Here is a 25,977-nt window from a genome sequence, read left to right as displayed (position 1 = left end):
TAATGAGATGAGTGAGTGGTTAACCAGCTTTTCAACTGTAGTAAAAAAAAGAATTTAGGATTATTTTGGTGGGCATCAATCAGACTTGAAAGGCAAGATGCCCTCACTGTTGATCCGCATGTTGAGTTCTGTTTGCAAATTTTTAAAAATGTCAGAGTGGACAGAGAGCTTCCTGTCTCCATTCTTGTTCCATTTTCCTGCAGTCTATCCAACCTGAGTAAAGGAAGTTACTTTATCCAAGGAGTTTTAGACCTATAGTGCCTTGGTTTGTTAGAGGTTACAATCAGTTTATTTCCAAAACAATATTTAGTATCAGTTTATGTTTTGAATATGAACTAGTTTCACCTCTGGTAGCTTTCAACGCACTTTGCACCACTGATAATTGACCTCTGTATGGGACATCATGTTTTTCTAAAATCCTTGTGAAATACACGTTATTGTCCCCTCAAGGCATTTATTTTTTAAAACTCAAAACAGAAGTCTGAGGGGACAAAGTATTTAACTTAAATAATAAAAATAAAAAGTTAACCCATCTTTACCTTTGTTAAAAAGACAAAAAGGTAAGTGAGAAACTAATCAGACAGAATATTTGTGTAGAAAATGTTACTTTATTTTCCACATTGACAAATTGCAAATTGTTTAGGTGAAGTGTATGGAAAAATTGGTTTTGCTGCAGAGTATAACTGCAAGTTGTATGATCTATGGCTATTAGGCACTTGGTATTGATGCATTTTGTCTGGCTATAGATCAAAACCATTTCAAAAGGTGCTCCAAACAGGAACCTTTAGAGGTTTAAAATACTGTACAAAAGTACAAAAACTAGAAATCACAGCTTTACTGAAGCTTGGAAGCCACATTGTCACGGGCTTGTGAAATTCTATGGCTCATTTGTAATCCTTTAAAAGTGGCACTCCACATCTCCCATTTCCACCACAACGGTTTTCAGCTGAGAATAGTACTCAATGGTCACCATGCCATTCTCTCTGCCAAAACCTGAAGAGAGGAAACAATGTTGATCCGTCATGTGCCCTGATGGACTGCAGTTTACACAAACACCAAAAAAGGAACCATTATAGCATCATTATTATCGTCACTAAATTCTACTAGCTATACCTGACATCTTGTAGCCTCCAAATGGGACTTCCACTGGACTGACATTGTAGTTGTTGATAAAGCAGGTTCCTGCTTGAAGGTTTTCAGCCACTCTGTGGGCCCGAGCTATATCCCTAAACACAAGCAGAATTCAAATGTGAATTTCCTGAGAAAATACTAGAGTGAAAAGTCTTGACATGGATAAAAATATGTGAGGCTGGCAATAGTGATTTTACCTGGTGAAGACTCCAGAGGCCAGGCCGAAGGTGGTGTTGTTAGCCCTTTGCACAACTTCCTCTTCTGTGTCAAATGGCAAAACAGACATCACAGGTCCAAAGATCTCCTCCTTCACACAAGTCATGTCATCCCTGCAGTTATCTGTGTGTGATGACAGGACACATTACATCAGTTCAAGCTCATAACCTACACCACCATACACAAGTCATGCATACTACCTTACTAACCTAGCACACAAGGGGACAAGAAATAACCTCCTTTCAGTTTGGGATTACTGGGAACATATGGCTCTCCACCACACAGCACCTTGGCTCCCTAAAACAAGATGCAATACATTAAAAAAGTTCCTTTGACACATAGTAAGCACCTTTATATAAAGTAAAATACGGTCCAGAGGTTGAGTTAGTTCATGTTAAAGAGTGTGCAACAATACCTGTTGTTTCGCTTGGTTAATAAAGCCCAGCACTTTCTCCATATGGGGCTTGCTGATCAGGGCTCCCATCCGTGTGCCCTCCAGTAAAGGATCCCCAACAGAGATGGCCTTGGTCTTTTTCACCACCTCCTCTACAAATGGCTTCATAATCTCCCTCTGCACAAACACCCGTGTCCCATTGCAACACACCTGCAATAATAAATCAGAGCATCATTACAATATTGCCTCTGCTTATTCAATGTTGGTGTCCATTCAACTAGTGAAAGTAGTTAAAAGCATTTTCCTTCTTTCAGTGTTTACCATTTGTAGTCAGTCAGCATTCTGTAATTTGTCCATCTTACAGCAATAAAATGCCATCTGATATTAAAGGCACAATGGACTCGTCAGAAGTCCCTGAATCAGCATGCATAATATATGCAATCACAATAAAACAGCGGTATTCAAATCTGGACCTCGAATCCAAATCTGGTCCTGGATTTTGTAATCCCCTGAAGTTGATTAAATGGTTCATGTAACTGGTTGGTCACTGTCATCACACCTGACTTCTGGATAAAAGGAGGTTGGAAAATCTGTTAGACCTGAACCTTGAGGACCGGTTTGAATACCTCTGCACTTAAGCATACACATGCATCAATAAATATACATAAGCAAACATAATACCCATTTCAAGGCAGGAAAATATTAATACTGCAATTCCAACCTCTCCCTGGGTAAGGAAGTTGGCCATGAGAGCTCCTTTGATGGCATTCTCCAGCTCACAGTCCTTAAAGATGATAAGTGGTGACTTTCCACCCAGTTCCAGAGTCACCTGCTTCACTCCTTTGGCAGACATCTCCATTACCTTACAGATGGTACATGAATCAACAGCTTTTATACTCCATGTTTCCCCTCACCTGTGCCCTCCCCCCCCCCCACTAAATAGAAAAACTCCTTATTGACAAAGGCACTGGCACTGCTATAATCCCGTGCTTGATATTTTTTTACATAAAAATTTCAGGGCAAATTTACTTAAATCAGTGTCTTTGGAACAACTGGGTTAACAGAATAAATGTACAAGTCTACTGCTAAGATCATGTAAATTCAATTTAATTTCAACCTGAAATGTATTTGCTCGTTAAAGTATTCCTGTCATTTTTACCTTCTTGCCAGTTGGCACACTGCCAGTGAAGGACACTTTGGCCACCATAGGGTGGTGGCATAGCAGAGTTCCAGTCTCTGCGGCTCCCTGCACCACATTAAAGAGCCCATCTGGTGCCCCAGCCTCCTTATAGATCTCAGCCAAAATGACTGCAGTCACTGGGGTCATGGGAGAGGGTTTAAAAACCATGGCATTACCTTAGACGAGAAAACAAGACGGAGAAAACAGTCAGCCTCAGCTCCTCAGAGTGCAACCAAAGCACCAGTATAGCTCTGGGTGCTTTTGATATGTCAAAATAGAGATACACCATTTGACAGCAACACTGCACACATACCACAGGCGAGTGCAGGGGCTGATTTCCAAGCAGCAATTTGGAAAGGGTAATTCCAGGCTCCAATTCCCACACACACACCTAGTGGCTCCCTACGAGTGTAGGCAAAGGAGCCTCCAGGAAGCTGAATATGCTGGCCTGAATATGTGAAAGAATACACCTTGCAGAATCACTACAAAACATTACATATAAAGCCCTATACGTCATTACAGTTTCACAACTGGCTCAGGCCTAATGATTTAGACATACAACTATTACTCAATAAATAAACACACCATGCATTTGTGCAACTATCAGGTACATGGAGATTACCTGCTAGTGTTGGAGCAATGCCAGCAAAGTACTCAATACACTGCCAGGCCACATCAATATCTACTTCAGCTTCAGTGATGCATTTGCCATTGTTGATCACCTCCAGTCGTGCTATTTCAGATCTGCGCTCCTATTCATATGGAACAAGACCGTTACACATTCTGAATACGCTCATCCTAAATGCAGCCTAAAAGCCAATTACACATGCAAGACCCATGTAACCCTTCCAAAGCATATCAACACTGCAACTTTTTGAAGTGCCTACCACAAAACAATACAACCTGAGGCTATGTACAACAGTTTTTGGTGAAAATATTCTTTGGATCCAAAGAACAATGCACACTTGTGACTTCCAGTCATTTTTTGTTTTTTGTTTTTTTGTTCAGAGGGTTCTTTACAAAAAGCATAATTTTTCACCATGAACCGTCATGTCTACAGAAAGTAGCTTTGTACAGGGGAGATGTTGAAAGATTAGTATGATTTTAAAACAGTTACAATACTACAGCTATGTTTGCTCCAAACAAGGAAATTCCTACCTTTAAAGACATTGAAGGATAAACTTATTTTGGGCATTATAAGTTTGAAGTTGTTTTTGCATTCACTTCTTGGACATAAAATGCTGCTCAGATACCTGACATTTTTCTTCTTTGACATGACATTAAAACTGATGTTACACATACTACTTGAATAGCTGCTCTGAAAGAAACAAATAGCATCTATAAGTGTAATCTGAAAGCAACATCGAAGGCAGGGGTGGGCTCTTGGTCATAAAGTCTTACAAAGGTTTGCAAGAACTATACAATCGATTACAGCAGGTTTAAAAAAACAAAACAAAACACCCATACGCGACTCAACATTAATATCGGCTTGTATACCCTAATAATACGAGCAGCCTCCAGCATGATCCGAGCTCTCTCCATCCCAGCCAATTTACTCCATTTCAAGAAGGCAGAGTGTGCACTCTTTATGGCTTGGTCTACTTCCTCTTCCCCACAGGGAATCATGTCACACAGCACCCGACCTGGGAAAGCACAAAATAATTTACACAGCACCCGACCTGGGAAAGCACAAAATAATTTATGGACACACCCACACATGTTCAAAAGAGAGTTTCCCCACTGTGCTTCAAGACTTGAGGCAGAGTTTATAGGCTATTGCCTTTGCCCTGACACTTAAGAGTATTAATTAAAGGGTATAGTTAATCAGTGACAAAATGCGCACGACACCAAAACTGCGGCAGTGATTCGTATGGCTACACGTAGATAGTTGGAAGTTATCTTACCAGTTGCAGGTTCATAAACCGGTTCAGAGTTCTTTGTGTCCTTGGACTTAACTCTCGCGCCACCCCAGAAATTCAGCGGCTCTTTGACCACTAGATTGCCAGTGGATACATTTCGATACTCGGGCAACGAAAGACACGGTTGCTGAGCCATTATAAACTGTAACGTTCACATATAAATACAATGTGTTAATTTCAGTAAAGGGCGGTAAAAAACAAAGAAAAACATGTCTGCCGATAACTAGTGTTGCCTTTAAACGTAAACACCAAACGCAGCAGTTTGCAACTACACCAATGACTTATCAGTTATGATTAATTATGATGCATTCAGTTTTCACAATTCATGTTGCGGCTAGCCGTTAATAAGTGATGTTACGCAACACTATGATCATAAAGCTATACGCCAAAGCTACTGCAAAATTCAAATATCAACTGTCTAGTTCGTTAGCTATATGACATTATGCACATGAAGTCCATATCGTACTTCACTAAACGCTAGATCCAGTTACTGTTTAACTGTCGGTTCCTTTTTTCCACAGCTTATGTCCCTCTTCAAATATAAAATCACAGCGCTACCTTGACGTGAAAGCCTTCGCAATGGCGTATCAGTAGACGGGCCTGCAGCTGTATGCAGCTCCTTAAGAAGGGAACATGAAGCACGTTTACTCGTCTGGGTATCCAATCATATCCAGCCGTAGATATACCTACGCTGGCTTTTTACATAAGAGGGCGGAATACACTGAAGTGGCATGTGATTTTTAAAACTACAGTTTATGCTTTTAATGGCATGTTTAGTTTAGTCTATATCTAGCTGTTGAGCTGTTTAAAGTACCGTCACGCGATCACCGCGCAAAAAGCCGAATTTTTGCGATCACTTTATCTCCAGGTGGCAAGATCCACACATTGAAGTTTGCACGTAACGTGCACGAATACGGCCTTTGTTTTACTATTCGCGCATGCACAGGGTACCGAAGGATAAATCTTATTTTTACAAAGCTTAGACGCAATGCAACATTTTAAAAACTGCAAACATCTTACTGCGGTGACTGGAGATGCTTTATTACTTTAGTAATTAGTGTGTGTAAACAAATATCACCACCATCTGGACCATTTCTTGCTCAAGATCTTATTGAAAACCACGTAGTCATGGTGATGTAAGATTCTATTTTATTTCAGTACGACACTTCAGTACCTTAAAATAGAATTAACAATGCATAATAGAAAATGAATACAACTCAATGTTTTTATTTCACTTCCTCGCACATAAATTAATGACCAAACTCCTAAACAAAAATAAGTCTTTGAGTTTAAATCTTAAAAGGTAACAAAAATGTATGAGTTGTAAAAAAAAAGTATTACTTGTCTGTCTAAAATCCGCCCAAAAGTACAGATTAGCATCAATTTGTTTTCTGTAGTAAAATGAAAAACACTGCAATCGCCACCTGCACTTTGCAGGATGATCACAAATGATTCAACGGTTACAAATCCCATAATAAAAGGACTAAACATTACCATTTAACTGTAGGTGAATTAGTCGGTAGTATTCTTTCTCTGTATTCCATACTGTTTGCCTAAGGGACCAATAAGAGGCTTGTCACAAATGCAGAGTGAAGATTTCTAACAGCTGACTTGCTTAATAATTTTTGGTGTTACATAGCAGTGCATGACATTCAACACTTAAGTGAGTTAGTTTACTGAAAAGTTGTGCTAATCCCCAAAAAACAACGAATTATTGGTTATTATATCGTTACAGCTGCTATGCTTTCCATATGACAATTCTCTTGTCATTTAAAATCTTAATACATAACCTCAGAGTTATCAAGTCCCAAAATTATCTGATTTGTTCAACCAAATCAGAAAAAATACAGTGATTGCAGTGGTAGCTTCATTTAAATATTGTTCTCATAGTGTTGGATGCTTGATGTGCACTAGAGGGAGCCATTTCCTGCAGCCAACAGAAGAGAGCTTGTTTATTGTCCTCAGAGTTTATGAGAATTTGGCAGCTTGTGGAGGAGGTCCCAAAAATCCACCAGCTTGTTTGGTGGCAGCACGAGATGGAGCCAGACCCAGAATCTTCTGAATGTTCTGAGGAAGGGGTTTAATGATGAGACCGCAGATAAATTAATTACAAATGCAGAATTAATTGAAGCAATCTGGGGAACACTCATGTACAATACAAAGAAAAACCTTTTTAAAATCTGGCCATTCTATAGCACTTTGAAATGTTTAGATGAAACTACTGCTCTTTACCTCTGATTTCACATTCACTTTTTATTCTGCCGGTTAAGCAGTGGTAGACCTTTTAGGATTACCTGTCTAATGGACATGGTGCACAGAATGTAGAGAAAGATGAAGGAACAGTCAGTGTAATCTTCCCCCAGAAGGTTACGGTGAGAAAGGCCCTGGATGTAGGACAAAGGAACGAAGGGCAGCTTCGCTACAACTCGACCATCAAAGCTGAAATTAACAAGCAAACACCACCACCACCACCACCACCACAAAGATCAAAAACAAAAGCACTTCAACAACTATTATTGAACAGTGCATTTAAAATGCATGACAACCAACTGTTGCAGTATTTAAATCAGTAAGTTCACTTACATAGAATTGAACATGCCCATTAATGCTGTAAAGCAGAAGCCAATGGCAAACATAGACTTCATCCGCACCTATAATACAAGATTATTTCAATATCAGAATATGGTTTTGGTGCAAGTTAAAACAAGAATCACACGTTTGATACACATACATAAACACAGAGACAAATATTGTTTTACCATTGAGAGATCTCTATTATTGTTCTTCAGTTTCTCCTCCTGTCTCTCTATTCAACAAAAAATAAATAATTCCGTTAATAGATAAACTCTAGCACAGACGTTAAGAAGATTACCTAGTTAGGTGAAGATACTGCTCGAGAACACACAGTAAATATTGCCCCCCACGTAGCATACCTATCTTTTTCTTCTGTTGACGCCCAGCAGACTCCGTGATTGTCTCCTTCTTCTTCTCAACTTAACCAAACGATGGGATTAAAACAAAATTACACATTTAATCAGATGCATTTTCTAAATCGTAAACTAACCTTACTGGTAGTTATGAAGTTAGCAAACGCTAGCGTCATACAAATATAGAAAGCAATGCTTACGCTTTTTGCTTTGTTTTTCTACTTCGGCTTTGAGCCTCTTGTATTTATCTGTGCGGTACACCAACACCCAGGTTATACCTAGACAACGACAATAGTGAGAACAGACGACAAGTTAAATACCAGAAAGACAGGAATGAGGTTAAGATCTCTAACTAGCTAACTAGCTGGCTAGGTCGTAAAAAGTAGCTAGCTAGCTAACTAACAAATCTAATGACATTTACTTTACCTTCCGCCAACAACGCTGTACAAACTGATATAAAAACTATAAGTATCGTGTCTGCAAACATAGTACTCATAGTGCCTAACTACGAAGCTGTGTAATTAAGCTATATAATGTTAAAATATGCGACCGAGGTCGAAATAACCACTTCGGTCAATTACCAGCGTCAGCATTAAGTGACATTTTCTTTGCTGGTGATTTTCTTTGCTGTCGTGTCGGCTCATTTCCCTCTAGTGGTCGTAACCTACATCACAGGTTTTGAAACAACATGGGATGCTGTATGCAGTTTACGTTCTGGGGTAACCTACAGATACATTTATTTAGGTTTAAATAAAGGGGAAAGCTGAGAACATGGAACAAACCTTTAAACACACATACGGATATATAATGGAAAGAAAATGGTCAATTGCGCACCTTGATCCTTTGGATTTGAACTTGTGTTTTTCTTCAGACTTTTGGCTCTTGCCAAGTTTATATATAAAATTTGATCTGCAAACAAGTTCTGTTGTAAACTGACATTTATATATTTGATTTAGTATTTCAAATAAGGAAAATGTTTGGATGCATTAATATATAAATAACTGATGGGTCATATCAGTATCCTTCTATGAAACTGTACACAATCTATAATTGTAGCTTGTTTTTGTTTATATATTTACAACAGAAAGTGGCATGCACATATTAAAACTGACTTTGAAGTATCTAAGTAATCATTTTCATCACCTTAGTGGAGGTGAGTAGCCTTTAATTAATAATTAATAGACAATAACGTTAATTCACTGAACAGGAAAGAGGAAAGCAGAAAGAATGGCTGATTATTATAGAGATGCAAGTTTTTTATAGCAGCCACTGCTCATATTCTTTTGAAAACTGTAAGGCTTTTCACTTAATGCTGTATCAATTAGGCTATAGCAGGACAGTGAAGTATAACTACATTATAAGAAATAAATATACTATCTGCTTTGAAGGTGTTTTTAACATAGTAATGTGTTATATGTTGTTGTTACATGAAGAGTGGTAACTAGATATGATTACTATATATTATTATTAAATATCCCATTGTTTTTACCCCCATATTGTCATTACACGTAGACCTACAAGCTGTGAGAAAAAGTGAGTTGGATGTACTTATTGTAGATATTTTGCACTTCTTTTAAATGTTTTTGATCAACTAAACTGGTGATGTTATCTACAGGCCCACTATAGTTCCATGTTGAGCTATCTGTGCAGTATCTCCAGCCCATTCTTTCCACTTTCTAGCAAATGAAGAATTACAGTTCATTGATCTAAAATCTCAAAAACTGAGTGTGCCTTTTGTATACAAAGGATTTACGCTCACCTACCACTTTATTAGGTACACCTGCTCAGTTGCTCATGAATGCAAATATCTAATCAGCCAATCACATGGCAGCAACTCAATGCATTTACACATGTAGACATGGTCAAGACGACCTGCTAAAATTCAAACTGAGCATCAGAATGGGGAAGAAATGTGATTTAAGTGACTCTGAATGTGGCATGTATGTTGGAGCTAGATGGGCTGGTCTAAATAATTCCGAAACTACTGATCTACTTGGATTTTCATGCACAACCATTTATAGAGTTTACAGAGAATGGTCTGCAAAAGGAAACATGTCAAGTGAGCAGCAGTTCTCTGGCTGAAAATGCCTTGTTAGATGACAAAGGTCAGAGGAGAATGGCCAGACTGGTTTGAGCTGTTAGAAAGGCCACAGTAACTTAAATAACCACTTGTTACAACTGGGGTATGCAGAAGAGCATCTCTAAATGTGCAAAACATCAAGCCTTGAAGCAGATGGACTACAGCAGCAGAAGAGCACACCGGGTGCCACTTCTGTCACCTAAGAACAGGCAACTGAGGCTACAATTTGTGAAGGCTCACCAGAATTGGACAATAGAAGATTTAAAAAAATGTTGTCTGGTCTGAGTTTTGATTTTCTGCTGCAAAGTTCAGATGGTAGGGTCCAAAAGTGGTGTAAACATGAAAGCATGGATCCATCCTGCCTTGTATCAATCGTTCAGGCTGCTTGTGGTGGTATAACGGTGTGTGGGGGATATTTTCCTGGCACACATTGGGACCATTTAATACCAGTTGCGCATAATTTAAACGCTACCTGAGTATTGTACCACATTTATCACTTTACAGTCCGCTTGTCTTCTGATGGCTACTTCCAGCAGGACAGTGTGCCGTGTCACAAATCTCAAATAATCTCAGGCTGGTTTCTTGAACATGACTCTGTGGGCCACTGTACTCAAATGGCCTCCAGTCAACAGATTTCAGTCCAACAGAGCACCTTTGGGATGTGGTGGAATGGAAATTTCCATCATGGATATGCAACTGCATGATTCAGTCATGTCAATGTGGGCCAAAATCTCCGAGGAATGTGTCCAGCACCTTGATGAATCTCTGCCACAAAGAGTTAAGGCAGCTCTGAAAGCAAAAGGGGGTTCAACCTGGTACTAGCAAGGTGTAATAAAGTGGCCAGTGAGTGTAGATCATGAAATACATTTATCAACAAATAATATTGGCCTATAGATAGCATTTTAATAATATATTTGGGGCACATCTACAAGGTTCTAGTAACTAAAGATATATTACCAATCACTTATTAGAAAAGATATGGAGTTCTATATATTTCTGGAAAACCGGACTTTGATTTGTATTTTGTTCCTTTAAATGTCTTATGCATTCTGCAAGCAATTGTTTAGAAACTACAAACAATACGTTTTGTCATAGGAAGATGATCTGCCTTGTGTTAAGATGTTCATCACCAGTTAACCTGCGCTATTAATACTCTCACATCATTACCCGCATGCGTTCAACCCATCATATATTCGTCATTCGGTGGTTCAGTCAGTTCCACACATGCACGCACACACAAAGGAAAACGCTGGGCAGAACTGTGAAGAAGGTAGGAGGAGCGCCCGGTTTCCTAAAACCAGCCTTGAGCCTCTGCGTGTACAGTGACAGCAATCATGGCAGGAGACAGCGAAGCGAAGTTGGAAAATCAAGATGAAAACGAGAACGCTACCCGCCAGCCTTTCCTCATCGGGGTAGCTGGTGGCACTGCTAGCGGAAAGGTTGGCGTTTTCATTTTGTTATGCGGTTTGAAAAAAAATAAAAATAAAGATTTAGGATGCCTTACACCCTTATTCCACGTATCTGTGGATGACGACGCGGTGACCGCGTGGCTCATGTCAGACCCTTACATGTGCTTGCTAAAGGTTTATATTGTCCGATAAAACTTTTAGATTAATGCAACGTAAAATAGTAAATGGCCGGCTAATTATGTATCTAAACAGTCTAGTAGCCAGATGTGGCTTTATACGTATTTATTGTACTTCATTATATAAAATCCTAACTTTCTAAATTACAATTTTCTTTAGCTTTCTTTATCGTTAAACAACACTTAAGCAAACGATGGGGAGTGTAGACGCAAGCTAATAAATTAAATTCTGCCTATTAAAACTGTACCGCTGTATTATGTTTATCATAGCCGCATGGCTGGCCCACCGGTCTTCAGAAACTGCCAGACTGGTCAACTTGTTAGCAAGTATTTAACCGGAATAATTTCGTTTACGTCGTTCTCATTATTCAGCATCAGGGGGAATTTTCAAGATTACGAATCGCATGTAACTGTCAGATGCTTGTTACTAGTGTGTATAAAAAAAAGAAAGCACTAGGTTCGCTAGCTAGCCAGCTAGCTTTTGTTGTAATGCTTCCTTCCCTTGTTGGGCTATTTGCGCAGGTTGTTGGCAAACCTGCCTATAGATTCCGTCAGATTCGTTGAGTCAAGATAGCAGATTACCCGGTAGTGTCGTTTTAGTACGTCGGCACCTTCCGTTTCGAGGTAACGAGGTGAAAATGTTGCTGTGAAATATAATTAAGTTTAAAGCTGATCTAAACGTTTGTCTGTACATGGTGGAGCTGTTGGTCTTATTTTAAATATATCTCACACGGTCATAAAGAACAATGACCCTTTGTTTGAATGATAACTCTGTGTATTGTAATTTGAATTAGTTTGCACATCCGTGTATTAAAATGTCTTACTAAGCTCAATTGATTAATAGAGCTGTTAAAGGTAAATATTTGCGGAGTTGTTACAGGTAAACAGTAATGGGGTCAGCGGCACACTAAACTGAATTGATTTGCCAGTTCACTTGCTTCCTTACCCCTTGACGAGCTTCAACCAAGGCGATCATTTCCTTAAACTGCAACCCTTGAGCTGTGCTCTTGTACATTTGTCAAAATTGTCAAATATATTTTTACTCATAAAAATATCCTTTTGTGGTGTTAACACCATTGTAAGTCTGAGCCAAGCTCCCAAAACAGTATAATTCCAAAATTATTCCCACATTGGTTGCTTCTTCTATGCACATATTTACCCATGAGAGTGTTTTGGGTCTTTTCAGTGTTATGTACTGGAACACTGTCATATTACCAGCTGGCAGGTGTTTTTGCTGCATCTCTGCACTGCATTCAGACTGCACTGAAGGAAGTGCTGTTATTTGGCTGAGCATGTGTGTATAAGATATTGCTTGCTTTCGATCTCGGCTCTCTAAATGTTGTCTTCATTGTGGTCCTCTAAGGACACCACAGTGATTGATATTGAACATGCTACTTCTACTAAACACTTGACCTCATCAGATGTTTATAGTTCAATCAATGTATATAATTCTAAAGAATTATGAACACTGTTTTTTGTGCTTATGTTGCCAAACAGTAAAGCTCGCTTTATACAGTTTGCTTATTTATGCTGGATGTAAGAGTTTCTGTCTGGTCTTCTGATCTTTTTAATGGCCATGTGCCATGTCATTGGTGCTGGTTCCAGCATAGATGGCTTTGGCATTACATCTCTAAACTGCACTGTGGCCTGTTGGGTACACAGAAGAGCCCCAGACCAAGGCAGAAGAATGATTAGTCAGCATTGGCAAAGACTGGACAGTTTTCTTTCTTTTTTTTTGTTCTGTGTTTTTTTTTTTTTTTTTTTTTTTTTATTTGTTTTTTTGTTTTTTTTGCTTTTGCTTGGCCTACAAGGTTAAGTCTGTGTGTGCAGGAATGGGCAGTGGTGGCCCAGAAAAGGGGTTTCCCATCTCACAGCAGAACTATCCTTTAAGGGGTGTGAGTGTGGGGTAGTGAAGCCCTGGGATGAAAGAAAAAGCTCAGTTTAAACTCCAGTTCTACCTTTTTTTTTCTTCTTCTTTTTTTTTTTTGTTCTCTTAGATTTGGAGCTTGCCAAGGTATAAGTTGACTTATGTGCCTGATGTCAATATACAGTAAATCCTTAATTCTGTTATGGTGCAAAGATTTAATTAGCTTCTCTGTGTACCCCTACATTCTACAGGCCTATTAGTAGCTGAGGGGGAAATTGCAGTGGAAATGACATGTCAGAGAGCATATGTTTTTAATTGCTTACAAAGTGTAGTAACATCTTGAGTGTTGGCGGATTATATGTTTAATGGATTTAAGCAGGCAGTGCTACAGTTGGTAGAAGCTTTGGAAGGTGTGGTGGTAAAGGATGCTAGGTGAATAGACAGGCCGGCCGGCCTGGTGGGTTCTGTCTCTGTGTCTCTTGATTTTGAATTTTGTAGTATAGGGGTTTTTGATGTTCCTATTACTGTACATGCTCTGTATCACTACCCTCTTCCAGTTTTTATCTATGGATTAACAGATGTCTTAATATCTTTATAGTTGTATCCTATGTTTTTACACTACTGTGACTCTGTACTCTGACTGCAAGTTTCGTTGGTTGACTCTAAGCAGATGTAACCAGCCCACTCTTGTTTGTCATTATAATAAGAATAGCAGTTTGTAAATACTGATGGGATAAGACTTCTGTTCATTCTCAGATTTGGTGAAGTGGTTATTACAGTACATTTTGTTTTTGCATTACAGTCTTATATATAGAACAAATGAAAACCATGCCGCTTTTACATATTAAAGATTAGGTGTTAAGTGTTGTTGGTTAAAACCAGGGCATCCAAATTATTCTGAGGATCCTTCCAGCAGTATCTAGACCATGTACATGTGTGGAGGGGTATATGATTGTGGGCGTCTGGCTTGGTGATTTCTGAAGTAGAAAATGCAACAGTATTTTGTTAGTATTCAAAAATATGAAAGTGTCTGATGTAACAGCTTTTCTGACATGTGAAAACATTTCAGCCAGATAACAGCTGGGGAACTTGTAACACCTTGGCTAACTGTACATGTCTTTCGGTAATTAAAAGAACAATGTCAATAGAAATTTTTGATAGCAACAACTCTTTAGCATGTCATCGTAGGGCTTGGTCAGTAACAAATTAGTATCGATTACATAAAGACAGAGCACCAAGATTTACATGCCTTTTAAAGAACCATCAGAGAACTATGCTATCAGTGTTTTATGAGTTTAGCAGACGGTTCAGAAGTGGAGTAGACCTGAGTCAATCACATCTGAAAGGCTCTGAAAGATTAGTTCAAAATTTTATACTGTACAGACCATAGAGAAAAAGTAACATATTGAAATCGTAGACAGAACATGGGGGAGAAGTGTTAGTCAGACAGAAGGTTGCCAGATGTACTCTTGCCCAGAACTGACGTCAGACCAGGGCACAAAACTAAGGAAGAGGATGTAACTGATTACTGTCAAAAGTATTTTAGGTACAATCTCATGTAAAAAGCAGTCATAACTAGAAAGAAATTGGAAGAGTGAATGTTTAGTTTACACTGAGTGATCACCTTATTTCCTTGACCTTAAAGTGAAGTATATAAATATAAGCATTAATATAATTTACATGCATTAAGTATATTAACATGCATTAAGTTACAAAAAAAAGAATAAAACCTTTACATTGCTGGGCAACCATGGCCTGCTCTTAACCAGTTATGTTACCTGGTGCTAAAATTGTTTAACACAATTCATGATAAAAGCTAAAACATTCTTAAAACATGGTCTGTGAAAGTGTGCCCTGCCAGTGACATATTGAACAATCTTTATGTTGGCTGTGTAAGTGGCACACGTGATTATTGGGCCTGTGTCTGTTCTTACATGGAGGTTGTAATCTCAGTTGTAAAACAAGTTGAATTTATTCATGTGGTCATTTTCTGACTCCAAGATTTAATGAATGCCGATGATATAATTCTCCTAAATCTCATGTCATGGAATCATAGTCAGTAATGAATTCTAGGAGTAACACCTATTCAAATCATTGATCAATTTTTGATTAAACCTAATCATCAGCTAAAGCATGGTTTACATAGATGTGTTTGAATAGATGAGTCCCTGATGCATTGCTAAATAACCTGTCATGATATCTGAAGGATTATTGTTTATTTTAGATATTTTACCTTACTTTGTTTATTTTGCATATTTGTCTTCTTTTATATTGTTTATTCTCCCGTTTCACCTCAGTCGTCGGTCTGTGGCAAAATCATGGAGCTTCTTGGACAGAATAAGATTGACCATCACCAAAGGCAGGTTGCCATCCTCAGTCAAGACAGCTTCTACAAGGTGCTCACTCCAGAGCAGAAGGCCAGGGCCCTCAAGGGACAGTTCAACTTTGACCATCCGGGTAAGTAAATTGAATTGTAATCACTGAGTTTGTTGGTTGAATACTTTTTAAAAATGATTTTAAAATGATAATTTAATGAAAATGCCTTTTCAATGCTGTATCACTCATTAATGACTCCTAATAATGACTTTACAAATTTGTTATATAAATAGATTACATCCCATTGTATTTTTTCTAATGTCAGTTAATTTATTGGCTACCTAGATAGCTAGTTGGGACTGAACCATTTTGTTTTATAATGTGACAAACATAGCTAGCCAGATAAGATCACTCAGATTTTACCATCAAGTTAACATGAAGTTTAAGCAAAGGTGATGGTAGGGTGTGGATCTTTTCACATGACTGACTGACTCCCCAATATTGTTAATTAATTGTGGCTTTAACAGTCACTGAAGTACAGACTGGACTAGCTAGCTAGTTTTTATTCATCATGGCAGAAAAGCTTACAAGCTCAGTAGCATTCAGCTGCAGCCCTGCACACTAAGTCCCTGAATGGACAGAGAGGTCCCTCGCTGGACGGAGTTATATCAGTCTTCAATGAAAATACAGGCTGAAGCAGCTGAGGAAATAAATGCAATAAAACAATAAAACCATAAAACCATAAGAACAGAAGTGCTGTCATTGGGTCAGTCATCTTTACATTTCACTCATAAAATATTCATAAAAAATATATACAGTTTGATTTAACCAATAATCCTTTGTCTGTATGGTATCATCCATCATTTACCAGCATTATTGAATACAGACAAAACAGAAACAACACATGCTCATGAAAATTTTAAAGTACATCATTCTAAAAAATAAATTGATTACTACATGGTAAGTCTACCTATATGACTTTATATGAATTTAATTCATTTGAATTTCAATTTCATTTAAATGATATATGAATTTCAAACTTCATACATAAAAGGTATTAGAAGCAACTTTTTATTTAACTGACAGTTTGCCAAGTAGCAAACTAGTTAGCCTAGCTTGATGATAAACATTAATTACAAGTCACAACATAATGTATTAGTTATAACATCAGTAGCTGGGTAATTTGCTAACTTCACATAATTTTCAGACCATGTATGTGGTTAGAATTACAAAAAAAAAAAAATCATAAAATGGATTGACTTTTTATCTTTTTGTGAAAATTACTATAAACAAAAATCTTAGTTGTTTAATCTTTTTTTTCTAGATATATAGATATATAAGTCATATACATGTTTTTTTTCATAAATGCCTGTTTCATCGTTGGGCAAACACTTCCATTCCAGATGGGGGTTCATGTGACTCTGGGTCTTTACCCAACTGGGGTTTGGTTAAACAGGAAATGAGTCTTTAGCTAGCTATCTACTGTTAGCTAAGGAATTGCAGTTAGACAAAGTAATGCAGTCAAACACAGTAGCTAGTAATGTTACTACTTGGAGATGACTTCATTTATACAGTCAGATTTTAAAGCAATATGTTCTATTAACTTATTTTTTGCTGATTAAAGTATTGCTTGATGTATCCTGTATATGTAGCAGTCTGTCTAACTTTGTACACTTGTGTGTGTGTGTGTGATTCCCTAACCGCATGGAGCTCCTCTCTTATCCTGCATCAGTTTGTCCCTTTATCTTGGGGATTATTCTGTGGACCTGGCTGACCTCTGACCAGTTTTATAAGTGCTCCATAATCCTTGTCTTTTTCATCCCTTTATTCCCTTTTCAACCTCAGATGCATTTGATAATGAGTTGATAGTGAAGACTCTGTGGGACATCATGGAGGGGAGAACAGTTCAAATCCCCGTCTACGATTTTGTTACCCATTCCAGGTCTGTTCTTGCTACAGTATCTGGATTGCAACAGCTGTGATGATTGCTATGGTTATTTTTTAATGAGTGGCAATGTTTACATGTACATAATAGACAGACTATGTTCTTAGTCTAAGACACTAGGCTCAGTATGAGCTATATAAGCAAGTTGTCCTGTCTACACATACCCCAGCATAACCTGACTCAGCTGTAACTTGACTGAGCTATAGTGTAATGCTTCCTTTCCAACGTCCAACTATACTCATGGTGCTGTCTCCTTTCCTAATAACCACACCGTTAGCTAATTATTGCAGTTAATAGTATTGCCCATCTTTTTCAGGTCTACACAGAAATGTACTCCATTTTACAAACTTGGAAATAGTCCAAATTAAATAGTCCTTTTTTATTATACCGATTGTTAAAGCTGTTACAGCTTTTACAATAGGTGTCATATTGCAGGAAATGCTGCAAAATGTCACAAAATCTCAGACTGAGGGCCATCAGATGAGTCTGGACCTAATGTCAGGCTAAGTTTGGATTGACTAAGACTGTGGTCAGATCAGGAAAATTGCACCATACTGTTTACGTGATTACAACCAACAGTCTGGGTCTGACAAATATTGGACTGTTGGACCATTGGTGTACATGTAAACAAGACGTGGGTACGATTGTGCCTTAGCCCGGATTGAGGAATTATTTATTTTTGTCTCTCATAGCCTTGGGCTGTTTTCCCCACAGGAAGGAGGAAACAGTGACTGTGTACCCAGCTGACGTGGTTCTGTTCGAGGGCATTCTAATGTTCTACTCGCAGGAGATACGGGACCTGTTTCAGATGAAGCTGTTTGTGGACACTGATGCAGACACACGACTCTCACGCAGAGGTGGGTGGGGCAGAAAAAATCCATTAGGAAACAAAAATCCATTTGGCTTATGTGGTTTCTGTACTTGCATGACATTGTACCATATTGGCTCTGCCATATGTGGTATTTCTTTTGCTTGCTTTTCATTATTAAGAAATTATTAAGAACTTCCAGGTTTGTCTTATTGTTTAGTTTGTTTGTTTTGTCAGTGTTGAGGGACATCAGTGAGAGAGGACGGGACCTGGAGCAGATCTTAAGCCAGTACATCACATTTGTGAAGCCTGCCTTTGAAGAGTTCTGCCTGCCAGTGAGTTCTGCCTGAAGGATTTCTCAGATTACCCTTTGTGAGCTAGCTACATTACTCCCAGTTAAAATCTTGGTGGTACTTATTGGTGTTCACTTTCAGAATCAACACAGGCAGTGTTTCATTGTAAGATGTTTTTTTCTTTAGAGAAATTTGGATTTGTTATTATACAATTATAAAAATTACAGGAAGTTGGACATGTCTTCTAGTAACACAGACTGTTTATCATTGTGAAATGTTGGAAGCAGGCAAATATGAATTAAAGACCCCTTTTGTGTTTCTAGTGGGAAAGCAGGTGTACAAAAAGCAAACAAAACAAAGTAAAAAACTGTTACTAAACCAAATTATTTACATATTAACAGGTTTTGTGTTTACACAGTGACTTTCACTGTTAGTTGTTACTAAGTCTCCTTATCATAAATGAAGCTCGCAAGACAGAAAGGTTTGAACTGAGGTCTGTGGTCATTGTGTGCAGTTTTTTTTTATTTGTTTGTCTTGTTTAACAACTACTCAGTTTAACTGTCTTCCTGTGTGTCTTCATATATTCCTGTATGCTTTTAACCACTCCTTCTCACTGAAGCAGGTGTTTTGGGTTTTTTTTTTGTGATGCTTTTTGCATTCCATTTTTGCAGTTTCTGTGACTAGTACATATGTAATTGTTTTCTTTGACTGTGTTTTCCAAAGAGAGATGGGTGTTGCTTTAAAAAAAACCTAAATATATTTTATATTATATTGTTATTAGTATAAAAGGGAAATATTAGAAACAATTAAGCATTGATTTTTTTTACTTAAAATACATCTTTTAGCTTCTAGTGTTTTTGGCTTTTAATAATTTTTTCATCTAATGCTCCTATATATACTCTTACCTAAAGCATGCATTATAAATTTAATCAAGGCTTATTGTTTTAGCCATTGTTTTAATAGTTAACAGATCTGCCTACATACTCCCATGTTTTCACATGGAATGTGTGTGCACCTACTTAGGCTGAAAACTGGGAAGGTTTTCATTGCTATTCACTTACTGTTAATTAGTGCCCCGCTGGGAAGGGGGTTCTTAAGGATTCATGAAGAGCACGTGGCATGATGCTGACAAGGAACAGGTTGTGTAATACCCACCCAACTGGGTATTTTTCTCAAGAGCTTTCCTAAAACCCTTTTTGTTTTTATTTTCTCAGACGAAGAAGTATGCTGACGTTATCATCCCGAGGGGCGCTGATAATCTAGGTGAGATTGGAGTGTGTGAATGCAGGCGTCTCTTATTTTATTTTTGCTGTTCAGTGTAATGATTGGATGCAGCATGACCATGGAACTGCAGAAATGTTTTGGTTTCATCTATCTCCCAGTCTGTTTTGGAATGCTGGATGTTTTGATGGAGCCAAGCAAGGCCATTCTCAGAGTCTGCACTGGGTGTGAGAACATTAACCTTTTTAGTTGGCCTGCTCTATCACTCATCTCTTTGATGTTTGGTTAATGCTGGTTTTACTAGTGAAACCGGCCCAGAATCTATATTTTATGGGAATGTAGTTGTGGAGGATTGTTATTCTGATCACTACTTAATACAAGTTGATTGCTTGCCGACAAAGATGATGTATGATTATGGCATAATATAATGTGCTATATAGTTCTGTACAAAATTTCGCCTAAAAGAGCTGGCATTTGTAATAACGATACCTCTTATGTTCATGTAGGTGTATCACCATTTTAAAATTAACAACTTTATTATATATGTGAGATATAATGTCTGACCCTTTTTTATTTATTTTTTTTTAAAAATTTATTTATTTATTTATTTTTTACCATCTGTTCCATTCTGTTTTCAGTTGCTATAAATCTGATAGTGCAGCACATTCAGGACATTCTGACCGGTGGTGTGACCAAGCGGCTGAACGGTTTCCTCAATGGGCACAGCACACCACAGAAACGGCAGCCATCGGACTCCAGCAGCAGACCACACTGACACCCCCGTGCCACCTGTCTCCTAGGGAACAAAGGCAGGACGGTAGTGAACAACTAGAGCGTGGAAAAGGAGGAGTGAGTGTACATACCGGCAAATAGCAAACACTGTATTGAATACAAGAAATGCTTTTGTTGTAGTTTTATTTTTTTTTAATTATTATTATTTTTTGGTTGACTTCTACTCTTGATTGTGAAGGAAGGATGTTCCTTGGTCGAAATTGTTCCAGGTCAATGCTGTTTTTTTTTTTTGTTGTTGTTTTTTTTCTTCTGTCCTACTTATTTATGCCTATTCCTAACCCTCTGTCTCCTCTTTAAGGGAGTGTTTGTGAAATAAAGGTGGAGTACAGGTGAATTTGCCAAAGGGACGCTGCTTTCCCAGACCTGCACTGAGTGCTTATGATTTGAATCGTACAAAATCTAAAGGCATTTCCGAAGCAGAAATATACATTTCACTTTTATCGCCTTCTCTGTGTAACTTTATATTGTCATAATGTTGCCTCCAAAGCACTTTTGGTGTGTTAGTAATTATTACAACCAAAAGTGCTCCCTGACCATCGCGCCAAAGGAACAGCCACTAACTTCATACCATATTTCAGTGACGGCTCATCTTTTCTATGAGTAAGTCAGGGTTGAACGTGTACTGTAAAGTGAAGCTCTGTGGCCTGGTATGAACACTGGCTTTGGTCTATTGATCTGACCCTCAGAGCCAGAGATTCTGTGCAGCATATTAAAAGCAGGGTTTCCCAACACCTTTAATAATCCTGGAATAGATACAGATTCAGTTATTCCATATTGGTGTCCTAGTTGTACTGTATTTAATGCTGTGTGCTCCCATCTTTTAAATGGCACTTAATAGCAAATTAAAAGTCACTTAAATTAATTTTAAATTAATTTTCTTTATGTATTTACCTTATGGTACTCTACATGCTGAAGACTGCTGTCAACAGCTTATTTTGACTGTTTTTGGCAGACCATTAAATTTTTTTTTTTATGGTGATTTTATTTTAGTTCTGATATTGTTCCTTAGGAAGTATTACATGCCTGTACCATTATGTTACTGCAATCAGTATGTTTTTTTTAATGTAAAAAAAGGTTTACCACAGAATCGATTTGGTTTCATTAAGACGTTTTCTAGTTTGTTGAAGGGCAAAAAGAGCACTCTGTTCTTTCTCAGGATTCTGTGGTTAATATTGGATAGCTTCATAGCCTAAGAAATGGTGCTCACCCTATCATGCTGTTCTGCATATGTTGTTTCAGGGACTTATACAGTGGATTAATGGATTTTGCTGTTCATTTCCATTTTAAGGGGGCATTATCATGTTTCACAGTACTCAGTGTTATGATGGAAAAGAAACAAAATCCCAAACCCATAATACTAATATTAACCATAACAGATCTCTTATCTGATTTTTCATTTTGTCAAAAATCATTACCCCCAGAAAAAAATTGTCAATCTGCTTGGTTACCTTGCTTTGTCTTTTCTGATGTGGCAGAAACATTTTCCCCCCTGCACTGCTGCTATGACACAGGGTCATTCATAAATAAATCAACGAGTGTAATATGTTGCACTGACGATTCACCAGTTGGTGGACACATTTCATTGTGATGTTTTCCGGGCCAGAGCTCAAATAAAAGTGCCCTGCGGTCAGGGGAAAATGGAGAAAGACTAGTTTGTCACTTGGTTAGATGAAAAGGTTACATTGTCACCTGGTTAGGTTTTGCCTGTAACCTTTAAACAAAAGTTGTTTAAAAGAAAATTCCTGTCTGTTTTTGTCTCTGCTCATGTTTTATGCACAGTATTTAATGTACACCAAAATCTGTGTTCTGATTCACGTTATTATTCACTAATTACCTACTGCCTGCGTGAGGCATACTCCTTTTAAACATGCAAAAATGTACACTTTAATCAGGTATACCCAAGGTTGGTTTCACATTGAGTTAGTAAAGTCTCTAGACCAGCTTCTTTGGGGAAAAATGCAATATGCCTTATAATAGCTGCTTGTGACCAACATTATGATGATAGAAGTAGAGGTCAATCAGTCATATTAAAAGACCCCAAATCACCATTTGATTCATGCTCAGTTCAGAGTCCTATGCGATTACAAATGATGAATACTACATAAACATTTCATTTTATTTTGCTGTGAGATGTGGAGTCCACTACAGAGGTTACAGACGTTGTGCAACACATTCATTGACTCTTACATTTTGTATTGATTACCCAAAAATGTATAAATGCTGATATAACCAAACTGGAAATGTGATGCTTTTTACTTTTAAAGGAGCTCAGAAATATACCTGGTGGACCACATACTTGATCGAATCTTAGATGAGTGATGCCATAAGGCCATTATCCTCGTAGTGCAAGCACTTAAGACTTTTGTGATGATTGATTTATTCGTGTGCAACCATGATTCTAGCTGTGATTAAACTGGACTCACAGAAGTCGCTGGAATCAATAGTTTTGCTGTCAAAGCAGCAATTGCAAGCGGCCTTGACAATGCATTTGTGCAACTGCTTTTCACTTGAAAAACATAATAGATTAAATTAAAAGCCGGGTCATGTTTTGCTCTTCTTTTGTAAGCATCTCAGTTATTCACAATGTATTGTAATGTACAAGTGTAAAAAAAAAGTAAAATAAGAAACGGCTTAAATGAAATGATAAAGAAATAATTATGAAATAAATTTTTGTACCATGCATCCATTACAGTCGTCTGTCATCATGTGTTAGGGATTGGGAATTGCGAGGACGTTCCACGCGTCATCAAAATGCGACGTTGGTGACGTCAGCACGCGCCTCTAAGCGTGTTTGCGAGTAGTTAATCGACGCTTGAGCTTTGAGCAATTTTGTCAGGGAAAGGTTTTGTTTGACTAGGAAAAAAGCTGTACGTTTGTAAACGTCTTTTTGTAGCGTAGTTATGTCCACAAGCGACTTCTATTTAAGATACTATGTGGGACACAAAGGGAAATTTGGTCACGAGTTTCTGGAATTTGAATTTAGGCCGGACGGTAAGTAGTGCGCCATCTAAACTAAGCTAGCTAGGTTAGCTCCCCTGCTAACATTCACTCAGCTACCCGGCAGTGCAACTAGTTACGGGCCTGGAAATCACGTTTGCCATGACTTTTGGCAGAGAGGAAGCTAAAAGTACTGTTTGCTTATATAATATAGTGCTAATAATCTTGTATAATCGCATTTGTTTTGCGAAAGAGATTTGAATGTTAACTAGTTATTTAGTATTTTTGAGATTATTCCAGAAATGCACTCAAGTTAAAGATAGATAACGATAGCTAGTTTAGCTAACCTAGCTAGCTAGCAAGCTAGTTTATTTTAACCATGTTCTCGCAGTTGTTTAATTAATACGTTCTCTTATTGTACCTTACACAATCAAGATGTTTGCTTATGCGGTGGAAGATAAGAGTATTACAAGTTTTTTTCCACTGATTATTGAAAATCATATGTATGATTGTTCTGTTATTGTGCAGGAAAGTTGAGGTATGCAAACAACAGCAACTACAAAAACGACGTCATGATCAGAAAAGAGGTAGAGCATCTGTTATATATGGAAGTTGCAAATAAATATTATTCCGTTTTGGAGGAATGGTTTCAGGTAGTCTTTCTTTATTCTAGGCTTACGTTCACAAAAGTGTGATGGAGGAGCTCAAGAGGATCATTGATGACAGTGAAATCACCAAGGAAGATGATGCGTTGTGGCCCCCTCCTGACAGGGTTGGCAGACAGGTTTGTGCTCATCTTGTAATGTGAAGAAAATGTAATCAGTCACGTGCATTGGAAATGGACAGTTTCAGAAAGATTTAGAAGATTTTGAAGTTGCTCTCACTTTCTTTTCTAGGAACTCGAGATTGTCATTGGTGATGAACATATTTCATTTACAACATCCAAAATTGGCTCTTTGATCGATGTCAACCAGTCTAAGTGAGTATAAAGCACAAATGTTTTTATTCAGACACGCTCATCTGTGTGATGTTATAGTATACTGGCAAGCAAAGCAAAGGCAGGTGTATGAGTCCACAGGTGTGTCATCTGCATGGTAATAAAACTACATGTAATCAAAGATTTGAGTATAAAACACAAATGTTTTTATCTGTGACGCACTTTATTCAGACACACTTTAGTTGTTGTGGATAGCTACTGGTGATTGTTTTTTGCAGTATCTCAGTGTGGTGTTTTAGTATATTTACAAGCAAAGGCTTTCCTCAGCAAAAAATATAAAGGATATACTTGGACCACTTGGTTCTCTTCATGGTATGTCAGCACTTGATTTCATGCTGTACGAATAATGTATGGACTCTGAACAAATAAAATATCATGTATCATGACCCTCTTAGCTGGCTACTACTGAGTTCTCACAGCTAGGAAATATTTGTTAATGACAGACATTTTAAACTCTACAGAATGTAATGCAGCATTTCAAATTTAAGATGTTAACTATGGTAAATTAGGACTAAACGTTGAAATGTTTTGTTCTTAATTTCTCAGAGATCCAGAAGGCCTGAGAGTATTTTACTACCTGGTACAGGATCTCAAGTGTCTTGTCTTCAGTCTTATTGGCCTCCATTTCAAGATCAAGCCTATCTAAGCTCATCAGCTGCTACTCTGATCATTGTTTTAGGTTGTTGGCTCACGTTTTGGCATTTGTACATTTGTTTCTGGTTTATCTGCTGTTTTACTTTTTTTAATAAATAATTGACTCAATTTCAGAACAGGTGATTTAAAATAAAATTTTAAAATGGTTGAAAAATGGACAGCATAGGTTTAGATGCAATTTAACAACTAAAATTATTTGCTGCAGAAAACCTCTAGTAATGCATTTAATTACTCAGATCATTGTCAAAGTGCCCTACAAGTCATATTACACACATGTGCATTAATAGAGAAGTTAACCTTTACAAACACCCTGTCAGGCTTTGATGTACTATTTTCCCCATCAATTGTTAGATATGTTACACACAAATTAATTCCAACAATTTAACAGTTAGTCAGTCACAGCATCTTCAGAGGCTCTCAATGAAACATGCCCTTGGGTATTAATAATAGAAACAATAATAGATAAGTTAATTTTACATGAAAACAATTTACTATGCTGTTATTGAGCACCCCCCCTAAAAACCCTCTCATCACTTATTTAATTGCAGATTATTTCCCAAGGATGAGAGAAGTACACAACACGTAATTGATAAGCTCTAGTTCACAGTAACGGTCTGTCATGATAACCTTTCTAAGTAATAAACAGGATTTATACTAGTAGTGCTAGACATGTTCTTATCTAGTCACCTTAAAATTAGGTGAAACCTTATAGTGA

The 25,977-nt window shown here is 37.8% G+C and overlaps 4 protein-coding genes across 7 annotated transcripts; 2 read left to right on the top strand and 2 right to left on the bottom strand.

Moving 5' to 3' along the window:
* Positions 1 to 588: 588 nt before the first annotated feature.
* Positions 589 to 5,554, bottom strand: aldh9a1a.1 (aldehyde dehydrogenase 9 family, member A1a, tandem duplicate 1). Of its 3 annotated transcripts, none has more exons than XM_081707580.1 (12): positions 5,399 to 5,554; positions 4,826 to 4,982; positions 4,419 to 4,600; positions 3,544 to 3,673; positions 3,235 to 3,369; positions 2,901 to 3,097; positions 2,463 to 2,603; positions 1,763 to 1,951; positions 1,557 to 1,644; positions 1,329 to 1,470; positions 1,114 to 1,226; positions 589 to 993 (listed from the first exon to the last, which is right to left on the bottom strand). In XM_081707580.1, exons 2-12 carry the CDS (start codon positions 4,974 to 4,976, stop codon positions 899 to 901), a joined length of 1,563 nt encoding a protein of 520 aa, XP_081563706.1. In that variant the 5' UTR covers positions 4,977 to 4,982; positions 5,399 to 5,554; the 3' UTR covers positions 589 to 898. The 3 variants fall into 3 exon arrangements, with proteins under 3 accessions (XP_081563706.1, XP_026871861.2, XP_081563707.1); XM_027016060.3 differs by having other exon boundaries at positions 4,419 to 4,564; XM_081707581.1 differs by having other exon boundaries at positions 5,307 to 5,436.
* Positions 5,555 to 5,972: 418 nt separating this feature from the next.
* Positions 5,973 to 8,385, bottom strand: tmco1 (transmembrane and coiled-coil domains 1). Of its 2 annotated transcripts, none has more exons than XM_081707962.1 (7): positions 8,349 to 8,385; positions 7,968 to 8,045; positions 7,774 to 7,833; positions 7,600 to 7,646; positions 7,424 to 7,491; positions 7,135 to 7,279; positions 5,973 to 6,907 (listed from the first exon to the last, which is right to left on the bottom strand). In XM_081707962.1, the coding sequence occupies exons 1-7, from the start codon at positions 8,368 to 8,370 to the stop codon at positions 6,809 to 6,811; spliced, it is 519 nt and encodes a 172-aa protein (XP_081564088.1). In that variant the 5' UTR covers positions 8,371 to 8,385; the 3' UTR covers positions 5,973 to 6,808. The 2 variants fall into 2 exon arrangements, with proteins under 2 accessions (XP_081564088.1, XP_026871779.1); XM_027015978.3 differs by having other exon boundaries at positions 8,194 to 8,379.
* A 2,721-nt stretch (positions 8,386 to 11,106) lies between these two features.
* uck2a (uridine-cytidine kinase 2a) lies at positions 11,107 to 22,720 on the top strand. The gene is made up of 7 exons (XM_027015991.3): positions 11,107 to 11,286; positions 15,597 to 15,756; positions 17,461 to 17,557; positions 18,275 to 18,417; positions 18,606 to 18,703; positions 19,876 to 19,924; positions 20,521 to 22,720. Exons 1-7 carry the CDS (start codon positions 11,182 to 11,184, stop codon positions 20,655 to 20,657), a joined length of 789 nt encoding a protein of 262 aa, XP_026871792.1. The 5' UTR covers positions 11,107 to 11,181; the 3' UTR covers positions 20,658 to 22,720.
* A 719-nt stretch (positions 22,721 to 23,439) lies between these two features.
* On the top strand, positions 23,440 to 25,370 carry magoh (mago homolog, exon junction complex subunit). Its single transcript, XM_027015993.3, has 5 exons — positions 23,440 to 23,665; positions 24,140 to 24,198; positions 24,285 to 24,395; positions 24,508 to 24,590; positions 25,155 to 25,370. Exons 1-5 carry the CDS (start codon positions 23,575 to 23,577, stop codon positions 25,252 to 25,254), a joined length of 444 nt encoding a protein of 147 aa, XP_026871794.1. The 5' UTR covers positions 23,440 to 23,574; the 3' UTR covers positions 25,255 to 25,370.
* The last annotated feature ends 607 nt before the right edge of the window (positions 25,371 to 25,977 follow it).

Source organism: Electrophorus electricus, chromosome 25 (assembly GCF_041902795.1).
Source record: "Electrophorus electricus isolate QZ-2024a chromosome 25, ASM4190279v1, whole genome shotgun sequence".
Taxonomy (NCBI): domain Eukaryota; kingdom Metazoa; phylum Chordata; class Actinopteri; order Gymnotiformes; family Gymnotidae; genus Electrophorus; species Electrophorus electricus.
Note: the sequence above shows the minus strand (reverse complement) of the source record. Positions and strands in the feature narration are given on the sequence as shown.